Source organism: Polistes canadensis, unplaced genomic scaffold, assembly GCF_001313835.1.
Source record: "Polistes canadensis isolate GaletaPanama2010 unplaced genomic scaffold, ASM131383v1 scaffold_363, whole genome shotgun sequence".
Classification (NCBI taxonomy): domain Eukaryota; kingdom Metazoa; phylum Arthropoda; class Insecta; order Hymenoptera; family Vespidae; genus Polistes; species Polistes canadensis.
In genome coordinates this window covers 96,869-123,713 of record NW_014569910.1, presented here as the reverse complement: position 1 = coordinate 123,713, position 26,845 = coordinate 96,869, and the positions used below count along the sequence as shown (strand labels likewise).

At 35.8% G+C, this 26,845-nt stretch overlaps 3 protein-coding genes across 6 annotated transcripts; 2 read left to right on the top strand and 1 right to left on the bottom strand.

Moving 5' to 3' along the window:
- The first annotated feature begins 896 nt into the window (after positions 1 to 896).
- Positions 897 to 10,629, top strand: LOC106791991. 3 transcript variants are annotated; one of them, XM_014758076.1, is made up of 6 exons: positions 897 to 1,464; positions 5,541 to 5,639; positions 5,689 to 5,823; positions 6,694 to 6,890; positions 8,870 to 9,058; positions 9,119 to 10,629. In XM_014758076.1, the coding sequence occupies exons 3-6, from the start codon at positions 5,691 to 5,693 to the stop codon at positions 9,731 to 9,733; spliced, it is 1,134 nt and encodes a 377-aa protein (XP_014613562.1). In that variant the 5' UTR covers positions 897 to 1,464; positions 5,541 to 5,639; positions 5,689 to 5,690; the 3' UTR covers positions 9,734 to 10,629. The 3 variants fall into 3 exon arrangements, with proteins under 3 accessions (XP_014613562.1, XP_014613560.1, XP_014613561.1); XM_014758074.1 differs by having other exon boundaries at positions 899 to 1,464; positions 8,870 to 10,629; XM_014758075.1 differs by lacking the exon at positions 897 to 1,464 and adding an exon at positions 4,529 to 5,425 and having other exon boundaries at positions 8,870 to 10,629.
- Positions 10,630 to 20,084: 9,455 nt separating this feature from the next.
- LOC106791986 (facilitated trehalose transporter Tret1-2 homolog) lies at positions 20,085 to 23,935 on the top strand. The gene is made up of 10 exons (XM_014758066.1): positions 20,085 to 20,927; positions 20,999 to 21,176; positions 21,240 to 21,375; positions 21,942 to 22,150; positions 22,222 to 22,491; positions 22,561 to 22,783; positions 22,954 to 23,150; positions 23,225 to 23,404; positions 23,488 to 23,622; positions 23,698 to 23,935. Exons 1-10 carry the CDS (start codon positions 20,911 to 20,913, stop codon positions 23,770 to 23,772), a joined length of 1,620 nt encoding a protein of 539 aa, XP_014613552.1. The 5' UTR covers positions 20,085 to 20,910; the 3' UTR covers positions 23,773 to 23,935.
- Positions 23,936 to 23,980: 45 nt separating this feature from the next.
- On the bottom strand, positions 23,981 to 26,811 carry LOC106791988 (enolase). 2 transcript variants are annotated; one of them, XM_014758069.1, is made up of 7 exons: positions 26,265 to 26,333; positions 26,037 to 26,133; positions 25,774 to 25,947; positions 25,537 to 25,694; positions 25,153 to 25,453; positions 24,774 to 25,060; positions 23,981 to 24,704 (listed from the first exon to the last, which is right to left on the bottom strand). In XM_014758069.1, exons 2-7 carry the CDS (start codon positions 26,097 to 26,099, stop codon positions 24,383 to 24,385), a joined length of 1,305 nt encoding a protein of 434 aa, XP_014613555.1. In that variant the 5' UTR covers positions 26,100 to 26,133; positions 26,265 to 26,333; the 3' UTR covers positions 23,981 to 24,382. The 2 variants fall into 2 exon arrangements, with proteins under 2 accessions (XP_014613555.1, XP_014613554.1); XM_014758068.1 differs by lacking the exon at positions 26,265 to 26,333 and adding an exon at positions 26,726 to 26,811 and having other exon boundaries at positions 23,983 to 24,704.
- Between the last annotated feature and the right edge of the window lie 34 nt (positions 26,812 to 26,845).

The window sequence follows — 26,845 nt, the reverse complement described above, 5'->3', positions numbered from 1 at the left end:
TAAGCAACCAAGTGGTAAGCAACCGAATGGTAGTCAACCAAGTGGTAAGCAACCAAGTGCTGAACAATCGAATGGTAGTCAACCAAGCAATAAGCAAGCAAATGGTAAGCAACCAAATGGTAGTCAACCAAGTGGTAGTCAACCAAGTGGTAGTCAACCAAGTGGTAGTCAATTTAGTGTTAGCAGTATAACTAGAATTAAAAATGACTTATCATTTTTGGGAGGTAAAATAAAAATAGGAAATACGATTATATTAGATCCATTACTATTTATGAAAAACTTTAAAGAATCGAGTCACTTTGGTAATGCTACTTTACTCGCTACCGATAGTTCATCCTATATAGTACTTTCTGTTAAATTGTTTAAATTATTAACTAATTATTATAATGATTATCCTTTATTTAAGAATATAAGCACTGTTTCAGAATTTGAGTCTACACTTTGTGAAATACAATATATGGAGAACTCGACAGATATTTTGGATAAGGTATTTTCTATTGCTATAAGCTTGGCTATTAGATCATTCGAAATGGATCCTTATTTAGAGCAAATAGTACGTTTTGTATGGGAGTATGGGAAGGTACATTTGATAGAAAAGGGTTTAGATGCGTATGCTTTTATCAACAATAATTCAATTAATAAAATGTTGAGTAATGTTATTGAAACTGTACACAATGAAATGGATTTACTAATTGATCGTTTGTTAATTGTATTACATTCGTATTTATCTGAAAATAACAAATTAAGGAATAAAAATTAATTTAATCTTGGCTAGGAGATAAATATAATATGTAATATTAAATTAATACACAAGAATATTATAAAAATGACACGAAAAAATAATATATTTTATAAATTTATAGTTTATTAAATTAAAATAAAAATTGTGTAACATTACTGACAATTACTTTTTATTGGATATTCTTTGTTATTAATTGTATACATCGTTATAAGAAAGCTACATCATAGAACTTTGAAAAAGAGTGTGATGGAGTTAATCGATTTGTCGATTGAACTAACGGGGTTGATATTGTATTTTTCTATTATGATGGGGAATATGAAAATTGGGTAAGTTTTTACTGGTCGGGGTGTGTTTTGTTTTGGAGGCCCCACTCCCTTGTTTCCGACTTTCTCTGACTCCCTCTCTTTCTCTTAGAGGGTAAACGTGACTTGCGCTGTAAGTTTGGGTTCTCCGATCCACCCAAGTGGAGGGGATACGCGGACTTACTCTTCCTGTCAGTCACGTGGAGAAGTTAGGCGGTTACGGTTCGAGTTTCGCGCCTCCCTCGACACTTTTTTCTCTTATTATTAGAACATTTTTAAATTCCCTACGACGCTTAAGGTTCCTGCATCCACCGATTATTTCAATAGACCAGAGAACAAGTGTCAAGTAAATTCATCGATAAACACGACTTCGAGCTATCGGTCAGAGAAAGTGTTCTCAAGGGTTCTCCGAATTCAAGGGTCAGTCCTCTTTCTTTCATTTTTATTTTTTTTTTATTTTTATTTTAATAATATCACTTCGTATCGAGATATTTGTCGTTAATTTATTGTAATTATTTCGACATTGAAATATTTCTAATTTGTTTGCAATATTAAAGATGCCTGTCCACATGGAATGTAATGATTTTAAACAAATATACGTTAAATAACAACTTATATATATATATTTTCTTTTTCTTTGATGCTTTTTAAGTATAATGTTACATGAATGATTTTCTATAAAAAATTGTTATGCTTGGAATATCATTTAGTAATAAACAAGCAAACAATTTGATTGTTCAAGTTTAATATCATGATCACTGAAAAGATAATTATTACAATAGAAATATGATAAAATATCAAAAATTCTCGGTACATTAAATAAGTTTCTGAATATTATAAAGCTTGCGAAAAGAGAAATATCGAATGAATAATTACCGTTAATGGGAATTGATGGGATTAAAAAATCGTTAATGTTTTCTTGGCACATCTTTACAGAACTTTACATAAGATTTACCATCATCCTCGATTAGCTGAAGAAACGAGAGAGAGAGAGAGAAAGAAAGAAAAAAGATGAGCATCCGTCGAATATTTAGGTCATCTTAACTACGAAGCTTTATTTTCGTATAAAGAATAACCGATCTTTTATTTTCTGACTATCATCCTTTTTCCAAACATTAAATAAACAAGATTTGTATAATTGTTTGCGAACATGTGAAATTTGACATTGCGGTATTAAAAAAAGTTTGGTATAAGTACCTGCAACATAACGTAGTATGCACATTATTTGAGCAAATTCTTGTATATGTGCATACGTACTTTGGTATCTACATATGTGTACGGGAGCTAGTAGCTGCGGGATACCTAAAAGCACTCGTAGAATTGATGGACGACTTTTGTGGTATGGAAGGCCACTGAAATACGGGATTCTCTCTCTATCTTTTTCTCTTTTCTCCCATCTTTTGCAAACCCAATCGGCTAAGCCTACTATGGAAGAAGAAAATCAAATTTTAAACGCATTGTGTTTCCGCGAACAATCTTGTTAGACCTTTTTTCAGCAAAATCGGATTCGTTCGTTTTTTTTTCTATTTATCTAGGAAGAATTCTTTCTCTCTCTCTCTTTCTCTCTCTCTCTCTATTATATTTGTTTTCGTTTTTAATTGTTTTTTTTTCTTTTTCTTTTGTAATTACAAACATAATCGTTGTGTAAAAAGTCGTTGTCTTGTGAATTTAAAGAATAGTTAAATCTAGTTATTGTCGAAGCACGATTTATTTCAGAATAGAAACCCTTTGGACTTGGGAAGCCGTGCGTCAACGATAATTACCGTGTAGTAGAGATTGAGATCGCCTTCTAATAAATATCACGAGTAAAGGACATTTTCTACAAAGAATAAATAACGTTTCGCGTTAGTTGATTTATTGAAAAATATAGCAATAGTTGAGAAATATTAGAAACGAACATTGATTCGCGTTTCCTTCAATTTGGAGAAACTCGTGTCGTAGCCTTGAGGCACCTTTCCTGCATCAGATCGATGCTTAGAAGTAATAGGATAGATATATTAGAAACATTTCTCGTGAAAAATTGAATCTACGCTGACCCGAAGCTATAACCGCGCAAATAATTGGTCTTGTTAGCAATAGCAATGGTAAATGTTGTTATTTCTATCGATCAACGTTTCTTCATTGATAGCCAATGGTTCTATGATAAATAAGATCTATCTAATGAAATAAGATTAGTTTTCAGATACGATCTAACCACCTAGTTGCTTACAATTCTTCTAGGAACGCGAGCTTTCGATCGGTTTGATTCATCGATTAGCTTGAAATAATAAATGTCATACTAGATTGTTTACACGATAGACATTTGCCGCGTCTAGATGCCGTCTGCGCATGCGAATTTTCTTTCGATCTTTCTTATTTTGTTCGCTGGAAGAATCGGATTATTAGATCTGTCCTTGTTAAATGGAAATTATTTCTTATCCTTAGATGAAGACTAGTTGATGAAAGGACTTGTTTGTTATGCGAAAGTATTGTCAAGAGCAAAATTGTCTCGATTCTGACACGAAGACAGGAAGAATGTTGCATAAGGAAGAGTTAAGAACAGAGAAAAAAGTAGATTCCACAAAGAGAGAGAGAGAGAGAGAGAGAACGTGGATGGCACATTCCTTTTTTCTCCTTTTTTCTCCCTTTTTTCTGCAGACGACACATAGCGTATCATCGAAACGATCCTTATCTTCGAGAATTCGATCGTCATCTCTTTCTTAACTCTTTACGATGCTTTTCCTTGATGGATTTCTTCTTAAAATTGAAGGAAACAATCGCGAAGGTATTTTTTAGTGTTATATACGGTATCCAGTCTATTCGTACGTTTGAAATGTTATTTGATTTGTTGGATCGTTAGGTTTGTTCTTACAATTAATAGCACACATGTACGTATAGGACACGTATGTGTCTGCTATCGAAGTTGTACAAGTTTGAAACAGCCGTACCTTCCCAAATGTTGTTTAATGCTCTTTCTAGTTTACCACCGTAAATTTAACTAATTGTAAGTAAGACAAATCATGCAGCGTGAGACTTGAACTTTTGGGTCGCCGTAGGAGAAAAGAATCTAAACCGGATGATTTCCGAATCTTTTTCTTTTCGAAGAAACGAGAAGATACGCCTACTTCAATCATTCTCTACTTTTTATAATATCAAGTTGTTAGAATTATTTTTCTTGTTTTTTTTTTTCCTTTCGTTTATTCTTTACACGTGTTTCTTCGTGAAATTCGAAGGAAGAAGATTCCAAAGGGACTGATTACTTCAATCGAAAAGCTTCGTTTTCGTTTGCGATGAACAAGTTTATTATCATTTTATGTAGTGTACGATTCTCTTATGAAAGAAAATACCTTGACCGGGGTTGATGAAAAGCGTCTGCGTTTAACGATTAAAGTAAGTACATATATAGAGAAGTTAATGGCACTTTGTCCATCATTTTATTACATAGATATAGATTTAGTTTATAACGTCGATGATATTATGGTGGATTGGTAATGTTTCGTGACTTTCATTTTCTTCACAGGAGATAAAAATAAGTGGTGCTTTTGAAAATGTTCCTAAGACGCGTCGCGCGATTTGCTTCTCTATTGATTAGCGTTAGGGACTGCTGCATCGTATCTTTCTTCGGCAGCCCTTCAATTATCTTTCCAACTAGTTTTTCATCTATCGAACGTTCCCGCTTATTATCTGTTACCTAACCAGACCTTTCCCGTTAGCAGCTTTACATAACGGAATACCGGTTAGCGGTTTGTAACCAAATCCACGATATTCTTCGACAATTGAATATAGTCGATTTAAGACGAGTCAATTTCAATTACTCGTTACTTACTTCATTTAGAAATTAGATGAGAGAACAATGAATGATCTTTTTTGTCTTTAAAAAATGTCCGCTAAATGTAAGAGTTGGAGTTCGAGGATGGCGTGCAGGAATAGGACGAACATTTTGATATAATTATCTTTTCCTTCTTTTCGTATCTCCGGCAGAATTTTCTCACTCTCTTTATCCGTTGTCTGCCAAGCTTTTAGCGGTAAGCACATCTTCCCCTGAAATACGAGAGTTTGAATTGGGTTTTGTTGTTGCGACATCCCTTTTCACAAGTATTTATGTATACTCATCGATAGAGAAAAGCTTCCCGTTCGTCACACGTGAGTCGTTCCTTCATTCTTTTATCCCCTCTAAGCACAATACAATATAGTGCACTGTTACGCGTTTTATTTTGCCTATTTTCTAATTAATCAACGAATTAGAGAACATTGTATAATTTCATCGAATTTCATCCGAATTGTAATATGGGCAAATTTTGTATGGCAAAGGCGAGATAGTTGAAACACCATATATCAAAGTTTGTCAGACGCGCGAGCTCGTTGAATAATGAATGAAGATTTAACCGGTACGCGCGGCAAAGTAAGTAGAGAAGAAAATCATCGTAAGAAATAGTAAAATCTCATCGTCATTTCAAATAGTTTAATCTAAGAAAAATTCATCGATAACAGGCGTTCCTTTCTGTTTGAAATTTTAGAGGAAAGAAATAAGTTCGAGGTGGAGGGTGACGATCGAGGCAGAAAACATCGATATGTCACCTCTTTGCCAGTTAAATATCAAAGCATCAATGTCAGCGGTAAGTACCCATAAGCGATCGAGATATCTACGTCTGTAGATGTTTCTAGAGATGTTTGTATTTTCTTTAGGTGACGTAACCAAAATCGAGGTGGTGCTCGAAGAAGCACCAGACGACACTGTCCTCGCTGGTTCTATACCTTCCGAATTGAATGCCAGCATCGAATTCAATTCAACATATCCAGGTGGGGTAAGCTCGAGAAAAGGGATCAAATTGCTTTATAAATATTTTCAATCGATTAATCTTATATCAAAAGAACGAAAATGTATGCGTGTGCGCTTAATCTTCTTTGATCACGTTGACATTACGATTTACGATTTATCCTCGTGTTCGTTAAATATCTGATGCAAGATATCCCACGATTTCGATGCCGTAAAATCTACAGAACTAACATCAAAGAACTATAAATCTATATTTTGTTAGACGATATAGATCCAAGCATTACTCATAGAGAGAAAAAGACTCGGCAAATGCACCAGCTCCGTTTTACAGAGACCCTCCTATGTCCTCAATAAATATGTCCATTTCCAGATTTATTGGTGCCGATTATATCGCACCGAGTAATCTATAGGTGAATCAGAATTGACTAACTCGAAAAGTCGTAATTCTGACGACAAATGAGCCGTTTATCTGTTACGTTGTTTCTCGTTAAATTGTAGTAATATATGCATTTTGCTTGGAGTAGAGATGTTTCAGGTTTGAAAATTTGTCTCGTTATTGATTGGAAATGCGCTCTAACAAAGGTCGCTTACGTTACGTTACTGGGAGGGAGAAAGGAGTGAAAACGCAGCTCGAATCATGTTGAACAACGAACGCACCACCCGTTGCTTTCATTTTCAACGCTACAATTTTCAATTTCGCGCTAAAATTGTGTGTTATCGTATCGGGCTTGAAAGGAACTTCAAATTTGTTATCGTTTAACAATCCTCTTCGCCGAGAATAAAGAGTGCGCTTTTAATTGTCTCTTACCTTGGTTTAATATTATTTTAACGATAAATTAAGGATTTTGAAAATGGGCTAAATAGAAAATGTTTCTTTGAATTCGTTTTTCCAGGAATTCCAGAAACCGGAACGGTCGTGGTTAGAGCCGAGGAAGCTCTGATCGTCATCCTAGTTCTCTTCCTTTGGGTCGCAGCGATAGCCTTATTTTTTAATCGATGGGGAAAGATCAGAATGTTGGAGCCCTATCAACCAAAGTTTCAGCAACAACACAGACAAAGCTGCACGATGGTCGACATGAACGCGCTTCCGGTTAGAAAACTCTAATTCCTTCTTTATTACACTTACTTTTTTTTTATTCGAGCATCCTTGTCATGGTAAAATCACGAAGGATAGGATTAGTCTTGCGGCGTTAGGAACTTTCGGGTTAATTAATTTTGATATCCTTAGCCTTAACCTAGGTTCGACTGTCTTAAAGACTCTCTTTGACTAAAACTTTGCGACGCGCCCAATCGATTGTTATGGCAATTCGTACGTTTGATCATTCCTATGCATTCTGGTGCATCCTTGGCAAATTGCAATGTCAAAATAAACTAGTTCGTTCCGTATCCTCGCACTCATCCAAAGTTTCGCAATTTCCTTCTTATCTCGCATGTCCGACGACGCACATAGTACGTACGTGAAAGTATTGGACAAATGCCGACGCATTGTTGTCTTCTTTATTCTTATGGACATATATAGGAAGGGGATAATCTTCAAAGTTTTATCAAGAAATCGAGAGATAACTAAAAATTACGATGTATAATATAAATCTCTTTTATAAAATAAAATCTAATGCAACGTCGTTTATCATTCGTATATATACGATGCATTTGCATGATAGGTATCTGCGTACGTAGGTAGATAGAATATCGATGTTGAAGTGGCTAGATGGTAAATTGAGAAACGCGGAGTGGTATCGAGTAAAACATTTCTCTTGATTTATCTCATTTTCAATCGCGATCGCAAAAATTTAGATATAATGGAAGTTTCTAATTGATTCAACGTAAGGTTTCGAACTTGGAAGGACTTTAAGTTCTAGCGGCAAAAGTTTAGAAAAAGAATTTTCTGCAATTCTGACGCCTTTATCAAAGGGGCCTTCAAATTAACCAGTTGTTATGATGGTCGTTGAAACGTTTCCACGGTAAAGAGATCTTAGAATCGATATACGCTTCGAGTAGCTCGCAACATCCGCAATGCGTACCAAAATACACATCCAACCTAGGAGTGCAACGTCCTCGGTTTGTAACGTTAGCTTTGCCGTGTCCGAATATTTATAGTCGATCGAGAAGAAGAGAACGAGCGTTGTCCTTCCGAGATTTTCATATCGCAATACACGGGATACGAACAAGTTTATAACTTTTCTAAACAAATTCTATTAGAATCAGCATGGATGAGCGAACCATCTCTACAATTCTTTTTTTCTTATCACAATTCAAGTATATTTCATTTACCAAGAATAGAATGCATAAGAAGATTTTGTTTCTTTCTGCAGCAAGAGTATACTTATTTATATTAAGCTATCATTTTTAGAGCGAGCAGCAATCGTTGCTAGGAAAAATGAGCTTGAGAAAACGTGTCGCTTGTGTCATATCGAACGAAACGAGAAAGAATGAGAAAACTATTCCGATCACTTATTGTTATAGATCGAACAAATGCGTTACTTTTCGTCGTCGTCGAAGTCGAATGTTTTCCGATAATGAGGATCGAGCGTTATTTAATCGTATTCCCCAAGTTCCAATTGGAAAACTCTGTTGGATTTCGTTCGTCGATCGATTATTTATCGATTACTGCGACAAACGAGCAACTTAAATCCGGATTTTCAATTGAATCTTTAAGATCGAGAGACGGGGATAAAGTTTGTCGGATACCGCTGGTGTACGTTAGATATCACTTTACGTCTCTTCGATTCGGCAAATTGGAAAATAAACGGATCTCGTTCGATTCTACTTGAAACTTCTCGTAGATACGTCAACAAATCGTAAAGATTACGTTTAACAAATGAAAGAGAGAAATCGCGAAGAGCACGCGGGACTTTAGTTTTATCATGTAATCATTTTAGCTTTGATCGATTCGGTGTTATTTAATTGTAAGAGAAAATAATGTTCGGTAGGTAATGCAAACTTGTTGGAAAGTTGTTCCTTCTCGTTGATGTTAAAAGGTTGCTTCATGTTACCATCTCCGATTACTAGTTTAACTCAATTATAATATAGTCGGTATAAGAAGTAATACTCGTTTACGTGGACTGGCAGGAGGGCACGGTGCACCAGGGTATGGTGCATCAGGGTAGCTGCACCACCGAGTGTTGGAGGCCGAGAGAAAACAGCGTGTTCGTCGGTTCGAGCAGCGGGGCGTCCCTCGTCGCGGTCGATCAGGAGACGAGCCCGAGACGAGCCAAAAGCGCATTCGACCTGCAGTCCCTCGTCGCGGTCGAGTGCAACGTAAGTAATACCCAACTTACCAGTGGGACCAATCCCCATCCAACTTCCTTCTCTTTGGAGACCTCGAAATTGGCTCAACGGAGGACCAGCGTCTGTCAGTTGTTGGACAACCCATTATTGCAACAACGCCAAAGAGGCATGAGCGTGTGTAACGTCGATCGCGGAGAGTACCAAATTCTTCACAGTCAAACTTCCCAGAGAGACCGAGGCATGAGTATCTGTTACTTCGATAGAACGGACGTCTTGGCGAGGCCTCTTCAAAGGGACCACCACCGGGGTTCGAGCATTTGTACCTTCGACAGAATGGACGTCCTTGCGAGACCACCTTTTCGCGACCGCGGTGGTACCAGCGTTTCCCAATTTGACAGAATGGACGTTTTGGCGCGTCCGACTTCCTCCTATCTCGGGAAGTCTCTCCTAAGAGAGAGACGCGTTAGCGTTTCTAACTTTGCCGAAAAAAACGACGAACCTATGCCGGGGGCTCCTTCCTCCTACGCTTACCACCCTCGCCTACCACCCTCCAGCGTAAATAATCTCGATAAAATCGAACCATCCCGAGAACAACTCCGTTCCGATAAAAATAATCAAGATAACGGCATTGCGTATTATTTCGATCGACCATCCTGCAGCAAAACTCCGGACGTTGTGTTAGGATATAAAGCTACTTGCGTTTAAACTTACGCTACGTATCTCTACGATCCAAATTCTTGACCAAACGAACAATTACCAACTATCTATCTTACTTTTTCATCACAATTTTCAATTAGAACGAAAATAAATGCGTTACTTTAAATTCATATAACGGGAAGTGCAAAGAAATATCATTCTTTTCCTATTTCATTTTATACTCGTTACCATAAGCAAATAGAATATTTTTGCGACTCGCTGTACGTAGCAACCGTCGATATTTCCTATGTTTCAGCGGCCATTCGATACTCTGGACAAGAGCATTTAAATGGGAAAGCCTGGAAACGAGACAGAAAATTTCTATCGTTACATTTATTTCTCTCTTACACCTATAAATATGTTTTCTTCGTGATAAATATTTTCATACGTTCGTAAGTATGATAGATTCGAATCTTTCCTATTTAAATGTTCGTCGTGCGTGGATATTATTCTACATAGACCTAATGGTATAATAAAATTCAATCTATAGGGCTGCTCCGTCAGTTTTGATTCGTTGACGCGTGCGTTCTATTCAATATTTATCGAAACTTGTTTCATTTCCTCGCGACAGATATCATTTAATTGAGAGTAAGCTTCGTTAAATATGCACTCTTTGAAAAGACAAAGAGTTTACTTATAAAATCAAAAGAGTAAGTATTGTAAACGGTCAAGAAGAACTTCGTTGGACCAATGACGAATCTTTTTTCGTATTAATTGTGATTCCTTTTCGTACTTAACGAAGGGGTGAAAACAAATATGAACGTGATAATTATATTACCAATGAAAAAACAAATGTGAAATATTTTTTATTAATATCTCTTTTATCGCACAATCTCGTAGTTTAGTCTAACACGAAAGAAAATGTTACCATTGGCTCGTCAACAAAATTTCATTTCTATCTTAACCACGCGAATATAATATTCTATTTCAAATTAATATATATATATATATATTATCTATGTAGAAAATTTGGATGTCTTTATAAAGTTTTTGAAAACGTGACACTCATTGTTCCATAAAATTGATCTTCTAAATTAGTCGTAGATAAAAATATAAGATTGGAAGGGATCGAGAGCATATCTTTTAGCCAATTGGCAATATTTCAAACGATATTCGTTGACAAGCGTATCTAACGTTAATGTACATTTTTATATATAAAAAAAAAAACAAAACAAAAAATGAAAACAAAGCCTCGTGCTCTTATTTACTTTTTGATACAACTTTGTTAGAGATAAATCGAGAATGCTGGCCAAATTACGAATTATTCCGTGCTTTTCAGTCGTCGTCTGGATTTTATTTTATCAGGCAACATAGCAAAATGATCGAAGCTTTAAGTAGCTTTATCGTCAAACTCTTTCTTCTTATCCTCTTATTTTCTTTTTTCTTTTTGTTTTCCAACTTATCAGACGTAAATTAGTAAATACATAGAAATAGCTCTATTTTTTCGTATATAACTAACAATTTTCTTTCTCTCCTCCCTTTTGAAATTATTCTTAGAGTAAACAAATAAATGATTACAAAACTGAATATAAACGTTTCTCTATGCTCGATTATAAAGGCTCCTTGAGTTACAAAGTAACAACTTTTGAAGATAATATCGTAGAAATTTCATTCGCGTGCAACAAGTACTTTATAAAAAAAAAAAAATAAAAGAAGAGAAAATTCTTTCCTTGTACTTGCACATTTCAATCGAATACGGGATTGAGAAGAAATATTATACTTATCGAGTTTTGTAAGCGTCGTTCAAAGATACTCGGCCCGTTTCTCGGAATAATTAATGTCAATCGTCGAATAATAGAACAAAAAAACTCTTCTGAGTTATTATATTTTCGCTTGCTTACCTTTACTCGACTCGAGATGTAACCACGCGATTCGTCCAAATATCTTTTTACCAAATTTAACGGGAATGTCGTATGCACTTATCTATGTATATACTATATGCCTACTTATTTACCTATCTATCCAACGTCACATATTCGCAAAGAGCTTGCATATTTTTATTCACTCGAAGGAACAATTAGATAAAGTCATATATACATCATATATGCATAAATGCATACACATATACTTATATAGTAGAATAACTGTGAAGATTCTTTGCGAATATATATATTATATAGATTCGTGTCACCGATGAAAAAATAGCAACATTAATTCTGCAAATATAAATATAAACCTAAAAACTATATATATATATATATATATATTTATATAAATGCGTGTGTAATAAGTATTAATTGTTTTCGAACTTTTTTCGAAGATCGTTTTTGTTTCATAACAATCAATTGAAAGTTTTTCCATCGTATTACCTCTCGCTGTTTTATAAAAGAATAGAACTTACCGAGGAGAATTTGATATCGAGAGTTCTTAAAGGGGAACGTAACTGAGCTTTTACAGAATGAATGATTCTTTTTATTAAAGACGATTAACGAGATATACGAAATGGAAATAACGCGATATACAATATAAAAGTGTTTTTCATTTACATGTTATTATAAAATTTTTATTTGAATTTAAGTATTTGTACCTAATCACGAAAAATAAACTTTCGAATATTTTAGATAACGTAGATGGTAAAAGATAGATTTTATTCGTGTTTCTATAGAACGTAGCTATATTATTCGAAATTTCCAGGTAAGATCTTTTATACTATCAAATTCATAGTCATGTTTGGAAATAAATGTAGATATATTTATCCTCGAACATTCTTACCTTGTAAGTCGAAAATAATTTCAACGATCGAAGGAAAATATGAACAAAATGCTCTCTATATAGGGACAAATAATCCTAGGAAGAATATTTTCTAATAATATTTTGCGAGAAAACAAATATTTAACGTCCGATGAAATAAAAATTGAATCGATATTTCTATATAGTTATCAATAAATTGAAATTGATTTAATTCGTGTCGTGTTATTATCGCGCGACAACGGGACCTTCTATATGTAGATTTAGTCGAGTTTAAATAAAATATCGCGTCAAACCAACTAAAGAATTCTTCTGAAAATGGGCGCGCGCGTGTTTTGCGGATTTTAAGTAGACGAATAATATGCTTCATTATTTTATTTTCTTTCGAAATGAACAACTCTTCAATGCAATGAGATAATAATAGTTATGTATCTATGAATAATTATTTTTACGACGACTGAAAAAGAAAGCAAAAAAGAAAGAAAAAAAAAACTAGTCAAATAAGTAAGATTTTACAAGCAGATGAATTTTTTAATTAGTCCAGTTGTTATTATTATAATTACATACACATCTATCTAATTAGTATTAAGTTATAATAATTATCTTTATCTAAAACTTATTATTGTATATGAAAATTCAATCGCGTCTATCGTATACATGTCGAACGAAATTATTACGGAACATAATCAAAATGAATTTAGTAATAGCTCGTAATAACGATTTTTAATTGTAACGATGGACGACGACTCTTTATTAAACATGGGCACGTTTTAAGGATGATTAATATGTTTCATGTAAACACGTAAGCGTATAAAAATAAATACTTAAATACTTAAATACATTATGCAACGAGTCCAATGTCGTTTCCGACGCTCTAATCATGAAAATCTTGTTAATTATTCGTCGATTTACGTTGTTAGATGGATATATTAGTTAAGATACGCCATATTGATCATAGTATTAAAAAAAGTAACATAGACTGTCGTCTTCATAGACAGGAATGGTTATTTCTTGAAAAATATTATGTGTATTATATTTATACTTATAGTTATCCTATATAAATAAATTCGAATTTGTGAATAAAATTAACAAAGGTGAATTTTCGTTACCCATAAAAATATGTTTCAGGTTAGAGATAGTTTGAATACCGAGTCTTTCGGGGTCGCGTTTTAAAGGGAAGGGAAGCATTTAACTCATTTTTGTCATTTTTGGCTTTGATTGAAAAATTCATTTGAATAATTCGGAAAATCCTAAAGCGGGGTAAGACCAAGAGGGAAAGTAAAAGCATGCCAAGATCAAAGAACCACATATCGAGCTATCTGATAAAGTTGAGCTTACCACTAAAGGACTCTAATATCCCACAAGGTTAATGTTACCACGGTACCACTTAAGAGTCTCCACTTTCCTTACTATTCTATCTGGGATAAGCCCGAAACCGAGGAGAACTAACTTATTCTTACGAGTTAGCCTTGAATCCGAAGATATCAGAACAGGTAGGAATGAGGATAGGCGTTCTATAATTATAAGATAATTCTATACCAAGCAAATGAATTTTTTCAAATACAAATTTATGATATTATGGGGTTGTGATGTATAACGTGTGTATGTGTTACAGCTATAGTGCAGAGATCATTTATTTTGCAGATTAACTAGATTGATCTAGAGTGTTGAATTAAATAGACCAAAAATGGATTTAGTCTACTGTGAAAAATAAACGGTCCATAAGAGAGATTCTCCGAATAAAAAATGATTCTCCTAGCACACACGCAATTCAATGATTAATAAACCAACGCAGAGGCCGCGAACGCCTGGGGCTTTTCTCTCTTTTCACTTTTTCGATGCTCCCCCTTTGCCCATTTGCTTTCGATTGTTTAATCAAATTGCGAAAGAGAGGGTGAGGGAGAAAACAAGATCTACCTCGATAAGCTCGTTGGAAGTTCCTTGCTCCGTGTCATTCTACTCGAGAGGACTTACGTAGACATCCTCGGAAAATTGAGAGAATTCGCTTCGAGCGGAATATAACCCAAGCTTTCTCTTTTACGGTAATATTATGGAAAAGATAGATAATAGGCGGTAGTAATAGAAAAAAGTAAAAGCACGAAAAGATTCTTGCGGGCTTTTCATTTTCTTTATTTTTATCGGACTCCTTTGGAAAAATAAAGATTGAACAATGTAAACGAACAATGTACACGCCATCCCTAGGTGCTCGAAATAATAATTATAAAAATAAACAGGTTGTTTTGTTGTTTGACGCAACTATTAAATATATCAATTCTATAATGTATGTCTGCACGTGGCATAAGTTTGCCGCGACCCACATTTCGCGTAATTTCATATAATAGCCTAATCGGATTATATTCTATTATCATATAAAGACATAGAAAGGAGCATTCCGTTAAACTTTGACGATGGGGGCGATTCATTTCCAAGGATATTTTTCTACTAATCATTACACGCTAAATAAACTCGCAATGATTTAAACGATATAAACGTGGGTGCGTGCGAACTACTTCATTTAAAGTCTCGATTTTGATAGTAAATTATTACAATTCCTTCGAATTAAATGTTATGGAGATAGCACCGATAAAATGATCTCCCTTTAAAGACCATTAAGTACAATTCTATCCAAGGTCATAAAAAAATGTACCTTGACACAGTTTTGCGTTTAAACTGGCACGGAGGTTAAAGACACTGCTGTCAGTCATCATCCTTTGAGCGAACATACATTCCTATTGGATGAACAAGTTTTATTTCCAAAATAACTACCCCCCACGTATCTACTAATTATTTCTATTCTTAAAATAGTTGTTGAAGATCATTTTTCCTAGCGAACCTATCGCGTAACTTTGAAAAATCCTTCTAGACGTTTTTAGCCAGACTCAAGGATATTCTTCGGTAAAAACATGAGAATGCCTCGGAGGCGAGAAAAAAGCAAGGGGAATGGAAGAAGCAGAGGATGGTTTTAAAAGAAGGGAGGAACAAAAAAGATAAGAAAATCCATTCTTCGATCTAGTGTCTCGAGAGAGTACATTATTTTTTATCTCTCACCTTTGGGCTATCTATCTAGTTCGTGAAATAAAGGGGAAAGGAGATGTCCACCTCGATTAGTCGAAAACTTTATTATAGTATAGTTCAAAACTAGGATTTGTGAAGGTGGAAATAAAGAGAGGAGCAGAGGTATAAAAAGGAAAATGCAGGTGTTACGTAAGTGTAGAGTGACATCTCGATCCTTTGAATTTCTTATGCACGGGGCGACCGACAGCACATTGTGTTCTATGCACAATGAAACGATTTAACGCGAAAAGAATTTTAAGTAGCCTCCGAATCTTTTTATTTTCCTACATTTATTTAGGTTTATTATTACGTAGGTTGATTGAACAATGCAAACCTTTTTTTCCCTTTGAATGAGGAACTGGTCTAACGATTGCAGCAATCGCCTTGGATCTGCATGGATGGATATCTGGATGGATATACACAAGGAGGGCAATATTCGTTAATAAATAGATTTATTCAAAAGAGCTGATTTTAATGATTAACAATGAAATGTAATTGATATAACGCGAGAGAAGTGTTATGACAGCGGATGATCGAACAACGTGCAGTATGACAGAGACGAATCGAAACTAATTTCGATAGAATAACAAATGATCGTCAAAGCATACATAGTTTAAAATTTCTAGGTATGGATTAGCAATGACCGAAAATAAATTAACGATTCGTGTTATATTACCCGAGCAAATCCGTGATACAAAAAAGATGCACAGGAATAATCGACCATCCCTTTAGGGGTAAACCTAGGGGTAAACCTAGGGGTAAACCTTCCGACAAAATCCAATACTAGGATCAAAAGGTATTGTTCCATTTAGAGGAATGAAATGTGTCCCGTTATTACTGCCTTTGCGAATAGTTAAATTCGATCTAAAGTCAAAGGAAAATTCGATCTAACAAGTTGAATTTGTAAAGAAAATACAAAGTATAATAATATAATAGATGTATCGAAAAAATGAAAAGGACGAAATAGGAAATTGTCGGGAAAGAAAGAAGAAATCGAGTGGTCGTTGGTAATGGTTTTGGGTCGTTCATTTCGATCGAAGGATGTTTTCGGAGGTGGTAGGTGAAGGATCGACCGATAAGAAAAAAAAAAAAAAAAGGACAATCCTTCGAGATTGGCTCGCTCGATTCGAAGGGGAAAAAAACTTATGGTCGAATTCTTTTTAAAAGGTCAGGATCAATTTGGAGAAAACAAATGAATTTAATAATTTTGTCAAGAGCCAGTAAGATAAGGGGTTTTATTTGCAGTTAACGCGAACGATCATTTCCAACCAGTTAAGCTTCGTCTTTAAATTCGAGGGAAAAGCCGAATGCACTTTATCTTAAAGCCTTCAACGATCTCATTCTTCTATACTCCAATTTAGAACTGGTATATACCCCAAGTGCCAGTATCGGATTTTAGAACGCAAAGGCCCCGAGCCAACGAAAAACCGGAGGCCCCCTCCTATATTTTCGAATGGTAATAATTTGATTTCGTTATCATCGACTACAAAATTTTGCATTATTATATTATTGCATAATTCTAGAGGCCCCTAGGTTTCAGCTGTTGTTTCCCTCCCCATAAATCCGGCCCCACCAAATGGCTCATCGAATAAATTCTACTTGCCATTTGGCTTGATCGTAATTAACAACGCTTAATTTCATCGATATAATACGTTTATTATTATTATTATTATTATTAATTTTCCCTGTGATTGATACTCCCAAAGTTCTTTGCCCATAGCGAAATTGAATCAGTTCGCTCTTGTAATAAAAGCGTACGCGTATATATAATATATATTGTATTAACGTAGAATGCAAACCGAAGCCTCAACCAAGCCGTGCATCGAATTAATTTCTCAACACATAGGAATAGAATAGGTGCTGAAATAGAGGATAAATTATTTAACTCCTTCAGGAATACTGATGTCTCAGCGCTTTTGCATTTTCTGTTTTCTTTTTTCTTTCTTTTTTATTCATACGCAAGTTTTCTCGGAAAACTTATCTCTGAAAAATATTACAAAATAAGTTTCTGACGAAACAGAATTGATTCGTTAGAAGAGCATAATAGAAAGATAATCTCTCGCGTTTATCGATAAAGCGATAAGAATGGAAAATTGTAATTGAAAAAACGCATTTAGTTGATCGTAAAATCGAAAGTCAGCGTTATTTGCGTTGGTTCGCGACGTTTCATCACATCGAACAAATGAATTTCTATTTCCGTCTCTCGTAGCTCGTTGCGTTCGTGCTCCTCGTTAATGTTAGAATAATAGGTTTTCTCTCTTTTCCTTTCTTCCAAACAGGATACACTAAGATTTCCTTTCGCTTCGTCCAAGTGCCATCCTCGATAAGTACTTTGCCCGAGAAACGAAGGAGCGCGAAGGAACAAAAGGATCCCTTTTTTCCATTTTCTTCCGCCAACACGCAGGGAGATAGATAGAAAGAGTTTACCTTACCCTACCCGATGTATTTTATATAAACGCATAACTGTGTTCGTGCGTTCCATCTCGAGGCTCCTGTTATTTTTTCTCACTTTTCTTTTTCTCTTTAAAACGCCTTCGCATTTTCGCTCGAAAGCACGCTCGCCGAGTCATCTTTTTCTTGATGGATCTTACATTAGAGTAAAAAGATAAAAAGTGCCGAAAAAGTGCCGAAAAAGTGGCGAAAAAGTGGCGAAAAAGTGGCGAATACACTACACAAACCTCGACTCGCCCTTCCAATTTTCTTTTACGTTACACCAGAGATACGTACGTAATATAATAAATAAGTTGGTTTGACTGGAAAATCGAAAAAGTTTGTTGTTACATTTTCGCTTCTAGTCGATAAAAATATTTATCTTTCTTGTCGGCGAGCTCATTTATCAGACGGTTGTCCCACTCTCATCCTTGAAACCTTTCACGAGCATCGTGCAAAATATTTCTTACGCATTGTCATACGCAACCATCGGTGGGGTCTACTAGCCGAATGATGGATGGACCGATCTTAAAAGATTGTCGATCGCAGATCTTTCTTTTTTTATATTTTACAGTTATCGTTTCCTATTTATTTTTCGGAAATAAAAAAGTATTTCTTTCTCGGAGATGAAATATCTCGCGAAATGAGAGGTAGTTATTTGTTAGGAACAGTTATTGGCACATCGCCATAACGTTTGCAAAACAATGCTTGCGTACGAAAGCGAGAGAGGAAAAATAAAATGCCTATAGAATGACTAACGCGTACGTACGATCAAATCATCTAAATCTCTGTCAAATATGCACAAAAGTCTAGCGTGTAATACCAAAATACTGTAGCACCAAGTGAATTTTCAAAGAGGTAATCGAGTTAATCGCGATCGCGTCCTTTTTTACATAGAAAAATGAATTTTTATTTGAATTTGAATGAAATAATCGCGTATTCATACCGATCGATACTTAGTATAGAGAAAAAGGAAAACGTCCAGCGACATTTGAATACGATTTCATTAATTCAATCGAATAATTCGACGCTTTAATTAAATCGCGTATCGATCGTCCATCGAAATTTATTCGTTTGATATCGTAACGTAGGTATTGGCAGGTGAACCCGATAAAAAATAATAACTGGATTGTAAAAGTCTTCTCCTCGAAGTACACACTATAAAGTATAGTTTTGCGTCGACGGTTTGAATGCACAACTCTCGTGTTGCAACCTTCCGGTTGGCCAGGCGGTTTTGATCAAACCTTTTGTTTTTCCAAACGAACCGAGAGAAACGTCAAACGACCAGGAGGATATTCCATGGATTTCTCTTTCTCTTTCTCTGTTCCGAGAAACAACTTGCGCGATGTCTCTTTGCGCGAAAATCGATGCAGCAGCAAACAACGCGTTGAAAGAAAACGTATATCGAGAAACTTTTATTCGTATCGTTGGATCGTCTAATGAGATAGGATACGCAATACACAGGGAATATCCAAAAAAGAAAAAAAAGAAGAAAAATTCAACAAATAATAGCTAGCTAGCGTTGTCCGTAAGAACAATCCCCAGTCAGATGTAATCGGTCAAGTTGAGCCGTCATCCTTGTCGTCTAGTTATCCGAATATCGGGTCAAGGTCTCTCTAATGGACCAACCGGTCCAGCAGTCGTGGTCACCGTGATTCTTGATAGCTACGTTGAATCAATGGCTATCATCTCGGAAATGCCCCTGACGCAACCCTGACAAACAAATCAAGGACGAGAACGTTCAAATCAAAAGAGGTATAAAAGGTATATTATTATTGCGAAACCATGGCGAAACCATTGCTAAACTATTGCGAAATCATTGCGAGATTATTATCGAATTTATACGAGTACTAGGTTTGCGAATGTGCGAATGGGAGAGAGAGAGAGAGAGAGAGAGAGAGAGGGAAAGATAGAACAAGGTCCGAGTAATAATTATGTATGCTTTACGGTCGTAAATTATACCGTGCTCGTATTATAACAGAGGCAACGTCATACGTACATATATAAATGAAACTAAAGCATTGTTTGTTAAATATACGTAATAGCGTGTAAAATATCGAGTACAACTAGGAAGATTTCAAGAGTATTTGTAAGATTTTGATCAAGAAAGGTCAACGAGCTAAGATGTTTCATCGCGATTACTCGGCGATTGATGCGTGTGTGAGTGTAAACGAGACAGGAGAATCGTTCGAGAAAGGGACCTTAATCAAAGTGAACGGTTTATAAGAGGGCGCACGACAAATGTTTCACTCACAGTTCCCATCCAGGAGTCTCGCGAGTTAAAGCAAACCTAATTCTAACGGACGTCGCTTTTTTTTCATTATCTTCGGCTACTTTATCTTCTTTCTAATCGAACTTATCGATATACGAAAGAGATTTACCGTTGTGATTCCCGATATCGCGTCGACGAGCATCAATCAATAGAAAAATCGGCAATTCTCAGTTATATGTTCTCTCAATTTTGTTGTTCTCTAGCAACAAAAGAAATAAATATATACATATACGGGCCGCGCGTGATTTAAATCGATTGATTTATTCGTTCGAAGAAACGTAGAAAAGAAGCTTTGATACTTGGATGAATGTACGGGTGGAAGTACGAGACAAGGAATCTATTGAAGAAAATTCATCAAATTTCTTATCTAATCATAAATTGTTTTTATGCTCATCGGGATAAGATCGTGCACTTTGCTTAATCGGATTGTCATACCTTTACGGATTTTTGTCATTAAAGCGACACATCGCGGACATAAGAGAAATCGCTGTTAGATAAGACAGTCAACAGACAAAATTACTCTTTTACTTTCCCAGTCATTATTTACGTTCATTACATAACGGTGGATTCCTAAAGCGGAAATAAGCGTAATCATCGACCGATCGCGAATGGAACGACAACGAAAAGAAATTCAAAATGTTTCAACATCGATAACGAATAGAATGAATCACGGCGAAATTCGAAGGAACCTCTAATAAGTTAAATAGATCGAAAGGAAGATTCAATATTTCTCTTAATCACCATGGTGCACGATACAAGGTAATTATTATACGAGATGGAGATGCAAATGAAATGAGTTTCTATTTTAAGTGAGATCGTTCGATTCGCAGCGAGGAAAACCAATCCATGTTGCGGTACAACTCGACCAAGTACACAAAGGTTGTCAAAACTAAGGATGTCATCGAAGATATCGAAAATAACAACAGCAATACGAACTTGGACGGTCTGTACGAGGTGGAAAATGTCATAAATCGATACTCGTCGAATCGGAAAGCAATTTTTGCCCAGGTAAATGGACATTCGTAGGAAATTTGGAGTGCGATTTGGAGGGTTTCCTTATTATTATTGCAGTGCTTGGTAGCTGGCGCAGTTTTATTATTGGCAGCCGGTGCTGGGATGCCCATCGGTTACAGCGCTGTACTTTTGCCACAATTATCCGCGAAGAATACAAGCATGTACGTGGATCGCGAGCTCGGATCGTGGATAGGCAAGTAATCAATCGTTCTTCCTAAATGTTATGTTTGTGTAAAGCTACGTAGGATTCATTGGTACACTCGCTAATAGTTGCTTTTTCACGGGAATAATCGATCATTCCCTTTGTTGGATCGCCGGAAACTACTCGTAACGATTATTACACCTCGAAATCCAATCTAATTATTTTCCTTCTTTAATATTCGATCTTATTTGGAGGACTCTCGAAAAATCAAAGCAAACGAATATAATATGGTTCGATTGTTTCTTGAATTTCATTAAATTAGATCTTCGGAAAAGTGTCTTTTCGCGACTAAAAGTATTACGATAGATGGGCAAACGGATTGCATTCCTTGCGAGAAAATTGGGACACTGCGGATAAGAAAGGAATTGAACGTTGTACCCTTTGTATTTTCCGTGGTTCTATACGGCTCCATAAATGGTCAAATGTTTGTTTTAATGTTTCGTCTATCTAACGATTAGAATCCATTAAAGCGAGCTCGATGCGTTTCAATTGATACGAAAATTGGTCTTTTATAATAAAGGAAGAAATAAAAATAAATAAATAAAAATTGTCCATAGCATCGGTCCATAGTTTGGCAACTCCGATAGGATCGCTTCTCTCGGGTCCATTTCTAGACGCATTAGGGAGACGAGGATGCTTGCAATTATCCTCTATACCACTTTGCCTCGGCTGGATCGTAATGGGTTTCGCCGAAAACATTCCCACTTTACTCGTCGGCCGTATCATCTCCGGTTTCGCAGTCGGATTTATGGCTGTACCGAGTCAGGTAAAAAACATTATTACACTTTTCTGCTGTAAAATATTTCGGTAGATAACGTTGAAAAATCGTGTCAATAGGTACTCGTAGGAGAGACCGCCGATCCAGGACTTCGTGGAATTTTATTTGGGAGCGCTTTTGCAGCCTACAGTTTCGGGATACTTTTGATTTACGCTTTCGGAGCATCCTTCGAATGGAACGTCGTTGCTTTTTGCGGCACCGTTTTACCCATTCTTGCCTTTACCTCATTTTTTTTCGTACCGGAAAGCCCCGCTTGGTTGATTAGACAAGGAAAGATCGAAAAAGCGAAAAGCGCTTTGTTGTGGTTGAGAGGAGGCGATACAAAACAGGTACAACTGGCATCCATTCATTTCATATCGTTTCATTAGAGATAATACGCTGACGCTTCGTGCTTCCAGATGAACACGGAAATATCTATATTGGAAGTCAGAGCGAAGCACGATGCTGGACAGAAGTCATTAACAACGTCATTTGGTCAACGAGTATCCTCGACGTTGTCCACTATCGTTAGCCCTAACGTGCTTAAGCCCTTGTTCATCATAAACATCTTCAACGCTTTGCAATTAAGTAGCGGGACCTACGTAATAGTCTTTTACGCGGTCGATCTCGTTCGAGACATCGGTGAGTTGCGTATAGCGTTATCTCGAACTTTATATATGTTACGGTCAATGTATATTTCGATCATGTTTCTCATACATTGCCCCTAACATATATAACATATATACCTTCGAGAAAAACATTTTTCAATTACATTTGTATTTTCGTTTGGTCATTTTCCTATCGTCGTACAGGTGGCAAAAATATGGACAGTTATGTAGCCGCCATAATAACGGCATTGACAAGATTCTTTTTCTGTCTGCTAGCTTGCATCTTACTTCTTAAAATTGGCAGACGTAGTCTTGGTATTTTTTCAGCGATAGGTACGAGTCTTGCTTCGCTCATACTCGTGGCATATACTATGATAAAGGAAGAAGAATCCGATATGGATGTAAGCCGTTTTATTTTCTTCTCCGATTGGATATATTTTGCATAGATGTCAAATTAACGCATTTTATATTTCAGGCATACGTTCTTGGTATATGTTTGTTCGCTTACGTTGGCACCAATACCGTAGGTTTGTTCACGCTCCCGGGCTTGATGATCGGCGAATTGTTACCGCAAAAGGCTCGAGGTATCGCCGGTGGTTTCAATTTTTTTATTTTCAACTTTTTATTATTCCTCGCAACGAAATTTTTCCCAATGGTATTTATACTTTTGACTACTTTTCAATAATTTGCATAGATATGCCCGTATTCAAGATAATGTTCTATTATATTGAATTGTAGATAAATAATGCGGTAGGTATAACCGGTGCCTTTGCTATTTTCGGCATATTTGCGTTATTAGAGGCAATTTTTGTCTACATTGCACTGCCAGAGACAAAAAATCGTACGTTGGAAGAAATCGAAGATTACTTTCAGGTAAAAACAAAGAATACATAGCTTACTCGAAATAAAAACGCATCGTAAGTTATTGTTCGCCACATTTTTTTTCAGCAAAGTAATTTACTGTGGATTACCAGATCGAAAGAACAAAGACAAAATAATGGAATTATCGCGAGGCATTCTTAATTATTGTCCGCTGTCTCGCAGGTCGTGTGTAAATAAATGCGTTTGTTAATTTATACCAATATCGAATTTATCTCCTTTTGAGAATAATTCGTATTTTTGATAATTGTTATTAGTAACGTAAGTTGTATAAAGATACCATTGAAATATATAATGATGTTAAAAATATAATACAATGTTTGATAAACATTAAACTCATTGTACAGAACGATACTTATTTTACAGACTTCACTTTTATTTGTCGATCCATTTGCACAGATATGTTGAATAACAATGTTTACTTCTTCTAGAAGATAAATATATATAACAACTTTCTATTCCGTTTAATGAAACTTCGTTTCGCATCAGATAAACCCTGTATACACCTATCTTGTGAACAATATGTCATAGTTATAAATATAATTGTCGCATTAGATGTATTATTTTTGTACGATAAATGACACTTTAAAAAAGAAAAAAACCAACAAAAAATAGTAGAATACTTTTGATCTACGCAATGAAGCTGTTTCTAATAATACGTAACGTGAATACATCGTTATTACGTAAATTGATCACTTTAAGGTACTTAACAAATGAACTTTGTAATATGACCGCATAGTATACAGTTTCCTTTTTAAGCGTGTGGATTACGGAATTTTTCTCCGGCGAATTTGGCAGCTGATCCAAGTTCTTCCTCTATACGAAGGATTTGATTGTACTTGGCTAAACGTTCGGAACGACATGGTGCTCCAGTTTTAATTTGACCAGTCGACAGGCCAACAACCAAGTCAGCGATGAACGTATCTTCAGTTTCTCCTGAACGATGAGACACCATAGTGCCCCATCCATTTTCTTTACCATATTTGTGAGCAGCGATCGATTCGGTAACCGAACCAATTTGGTTGACTTTTAACAAAAGGCAATTGCAAGCCTTCTTCTCGATCGCTGTCTTGATTCTAGAATATGAAATAAGACGTATATGTGAAATATAAGATTCGAAATAGTTTTCTTCGCTTCTCGCTTACCTAGTTGGGTTTGTCACAGTAAGATCGTCTCCCACAATCTGAATTGGGGTAGCAGCTGTCAAGGATGCCCATGATTCCCAAGCATCTTGATCGAATGGATCTTCGATCGATACGATCGGATAATTTTTCACGAAATCCAAATATAAGTTTTGAAGTTCTTCCGGCTTCAAATACGCGTTAGGGTCGGACTTTTCGTTCTTGAAATCTAAATCGTACTTTCCGTTTGTGTAGAATTCGGACGCAGCCACGTCCATACCAATCTTTATTTTTCCTTCATATCCGGCCGTCTACGGGTTTACGAATAATCGTTATATCGATTGATTATCGAATAAGAAAAATATTTAACAAATAATTCCACCAAAGTATTTCTAATTCTTACTTTAATGGCATCCATGATCAAATTCAAAGCTTCTTTGTTTTCCAAAATGTTTGGAGCAAAACCACCCTCGTCGCCGACAGCTGTAGCATCCAAGCCAAACTTCTTTTTAATTCCTGCTTTGAGGTGGTGATATACCTCGCTGCCCATTTTCATAGCTTCGGTGAAGCTGGAAGCACCGGTCGGTAAGATCATGAATTCTTGCATGGCCAATTTATTGCCAGCATGGGATCCACCATTGATTACATTGAAAGCAGGAACTGGTAAAATGATATCATTGTTTCCAGCCAATTCTGCGATATACCTACAATTCAAGAATACAAATAATACCATCGACTACTGATTCTAACATCCTGTATCACATATATATGATCTTCAGCGACGTACTTGTATAGTGGAATCCCTTTCTTAGCAGCTCCTGCTTTACAGACAGCCAGTGAAACGCCTAAAATTGCATTGGCACCAAGTTTAGATTTGTTAGGAGTACCGTCTAATTTAATAAGGAAATTGTCAATTTCGGTTTGTTGAGTAATTTCCAAGTTGGCCTAGAAAAATATTCGTATCGTTGTCGTTCCATATACACGTATATACATATCGAAATCGTTGTCAACAAGGCTTATATACCTTCAATAATTCAGGAGCAATAATAGAGTTAATGTTATCCACAGCTTTGAATACGGATTTTCCATGATATTTCGATTTATCATTGTCTCGAAGCTCCAGAGCTTCGTGAATTCCCGTTGAGGCACCGGATGGTACAGCAGCCCGGAAAAGACCACATTCTGTGACTAGGTCAACCTGAAAATTAACCGATAACATTATAACATCCTGTGAATTTCATGAGAAAATAAATATTAGAATTTTCTTCAAATAAAATGCATTCTTACCTCTACGGTTGGATTGCCACGAGAGTCATAAATCTGACGAGCCTTGATACTCTTAATTGCCATATTGTTGATTATATCGCAGTTCACGGATGAAAATCTATAAATAACGTGACATGATTACAACTACCACCAATAATATATCAATTAAAAGTTTATCTATATGCGCGAGCTTCTAGTATTTCTATTAATATAATCTCTCTCCAAAGGTATATTGAAGGAAATATTTACAGTTTTGATAAACGATGATATTAAAGAATTAAATTACTATGCTCGGGATGTTACTTTGTCAGAAAATACACGCCTTTGAATAACTTTTAACCTTGACAAGGTCAACGCTAAGAGGACCCACTTAAGTGCATATATAGATGTATCAATGATAGAGACTAGTCGACATCTTGCCTTTTTTTTAAATATCTAGACACTACAAATAAATCACGACACGATAAAAATAAATAACACAAGGATTTCTTATTTTCGTATTGAAAATTACCGGTACGCCAGAAAATCTTATTCGACATGATGCTAATTGATCGTTCAAATATACTCTTACAATTGCAATTAAATCCGATCATGATGACGATCAAAAAAAAAAAAGGAAATTGAATTAAATGAAAGAAGATATTTATGAAAAAGTAGTATATTATCAAATGACACTTATGCAATGAACGTAAAGATATCCGTTCGCTTACCAAACGTAACGATCTACTCGGATGGTTGGAACCAGAATGAAGTAACAAACTATCGATATTCTTCTATCTTATTTCGAATCGACTTTTATCGATATTCTTCCATTTTATATCGAATCGACT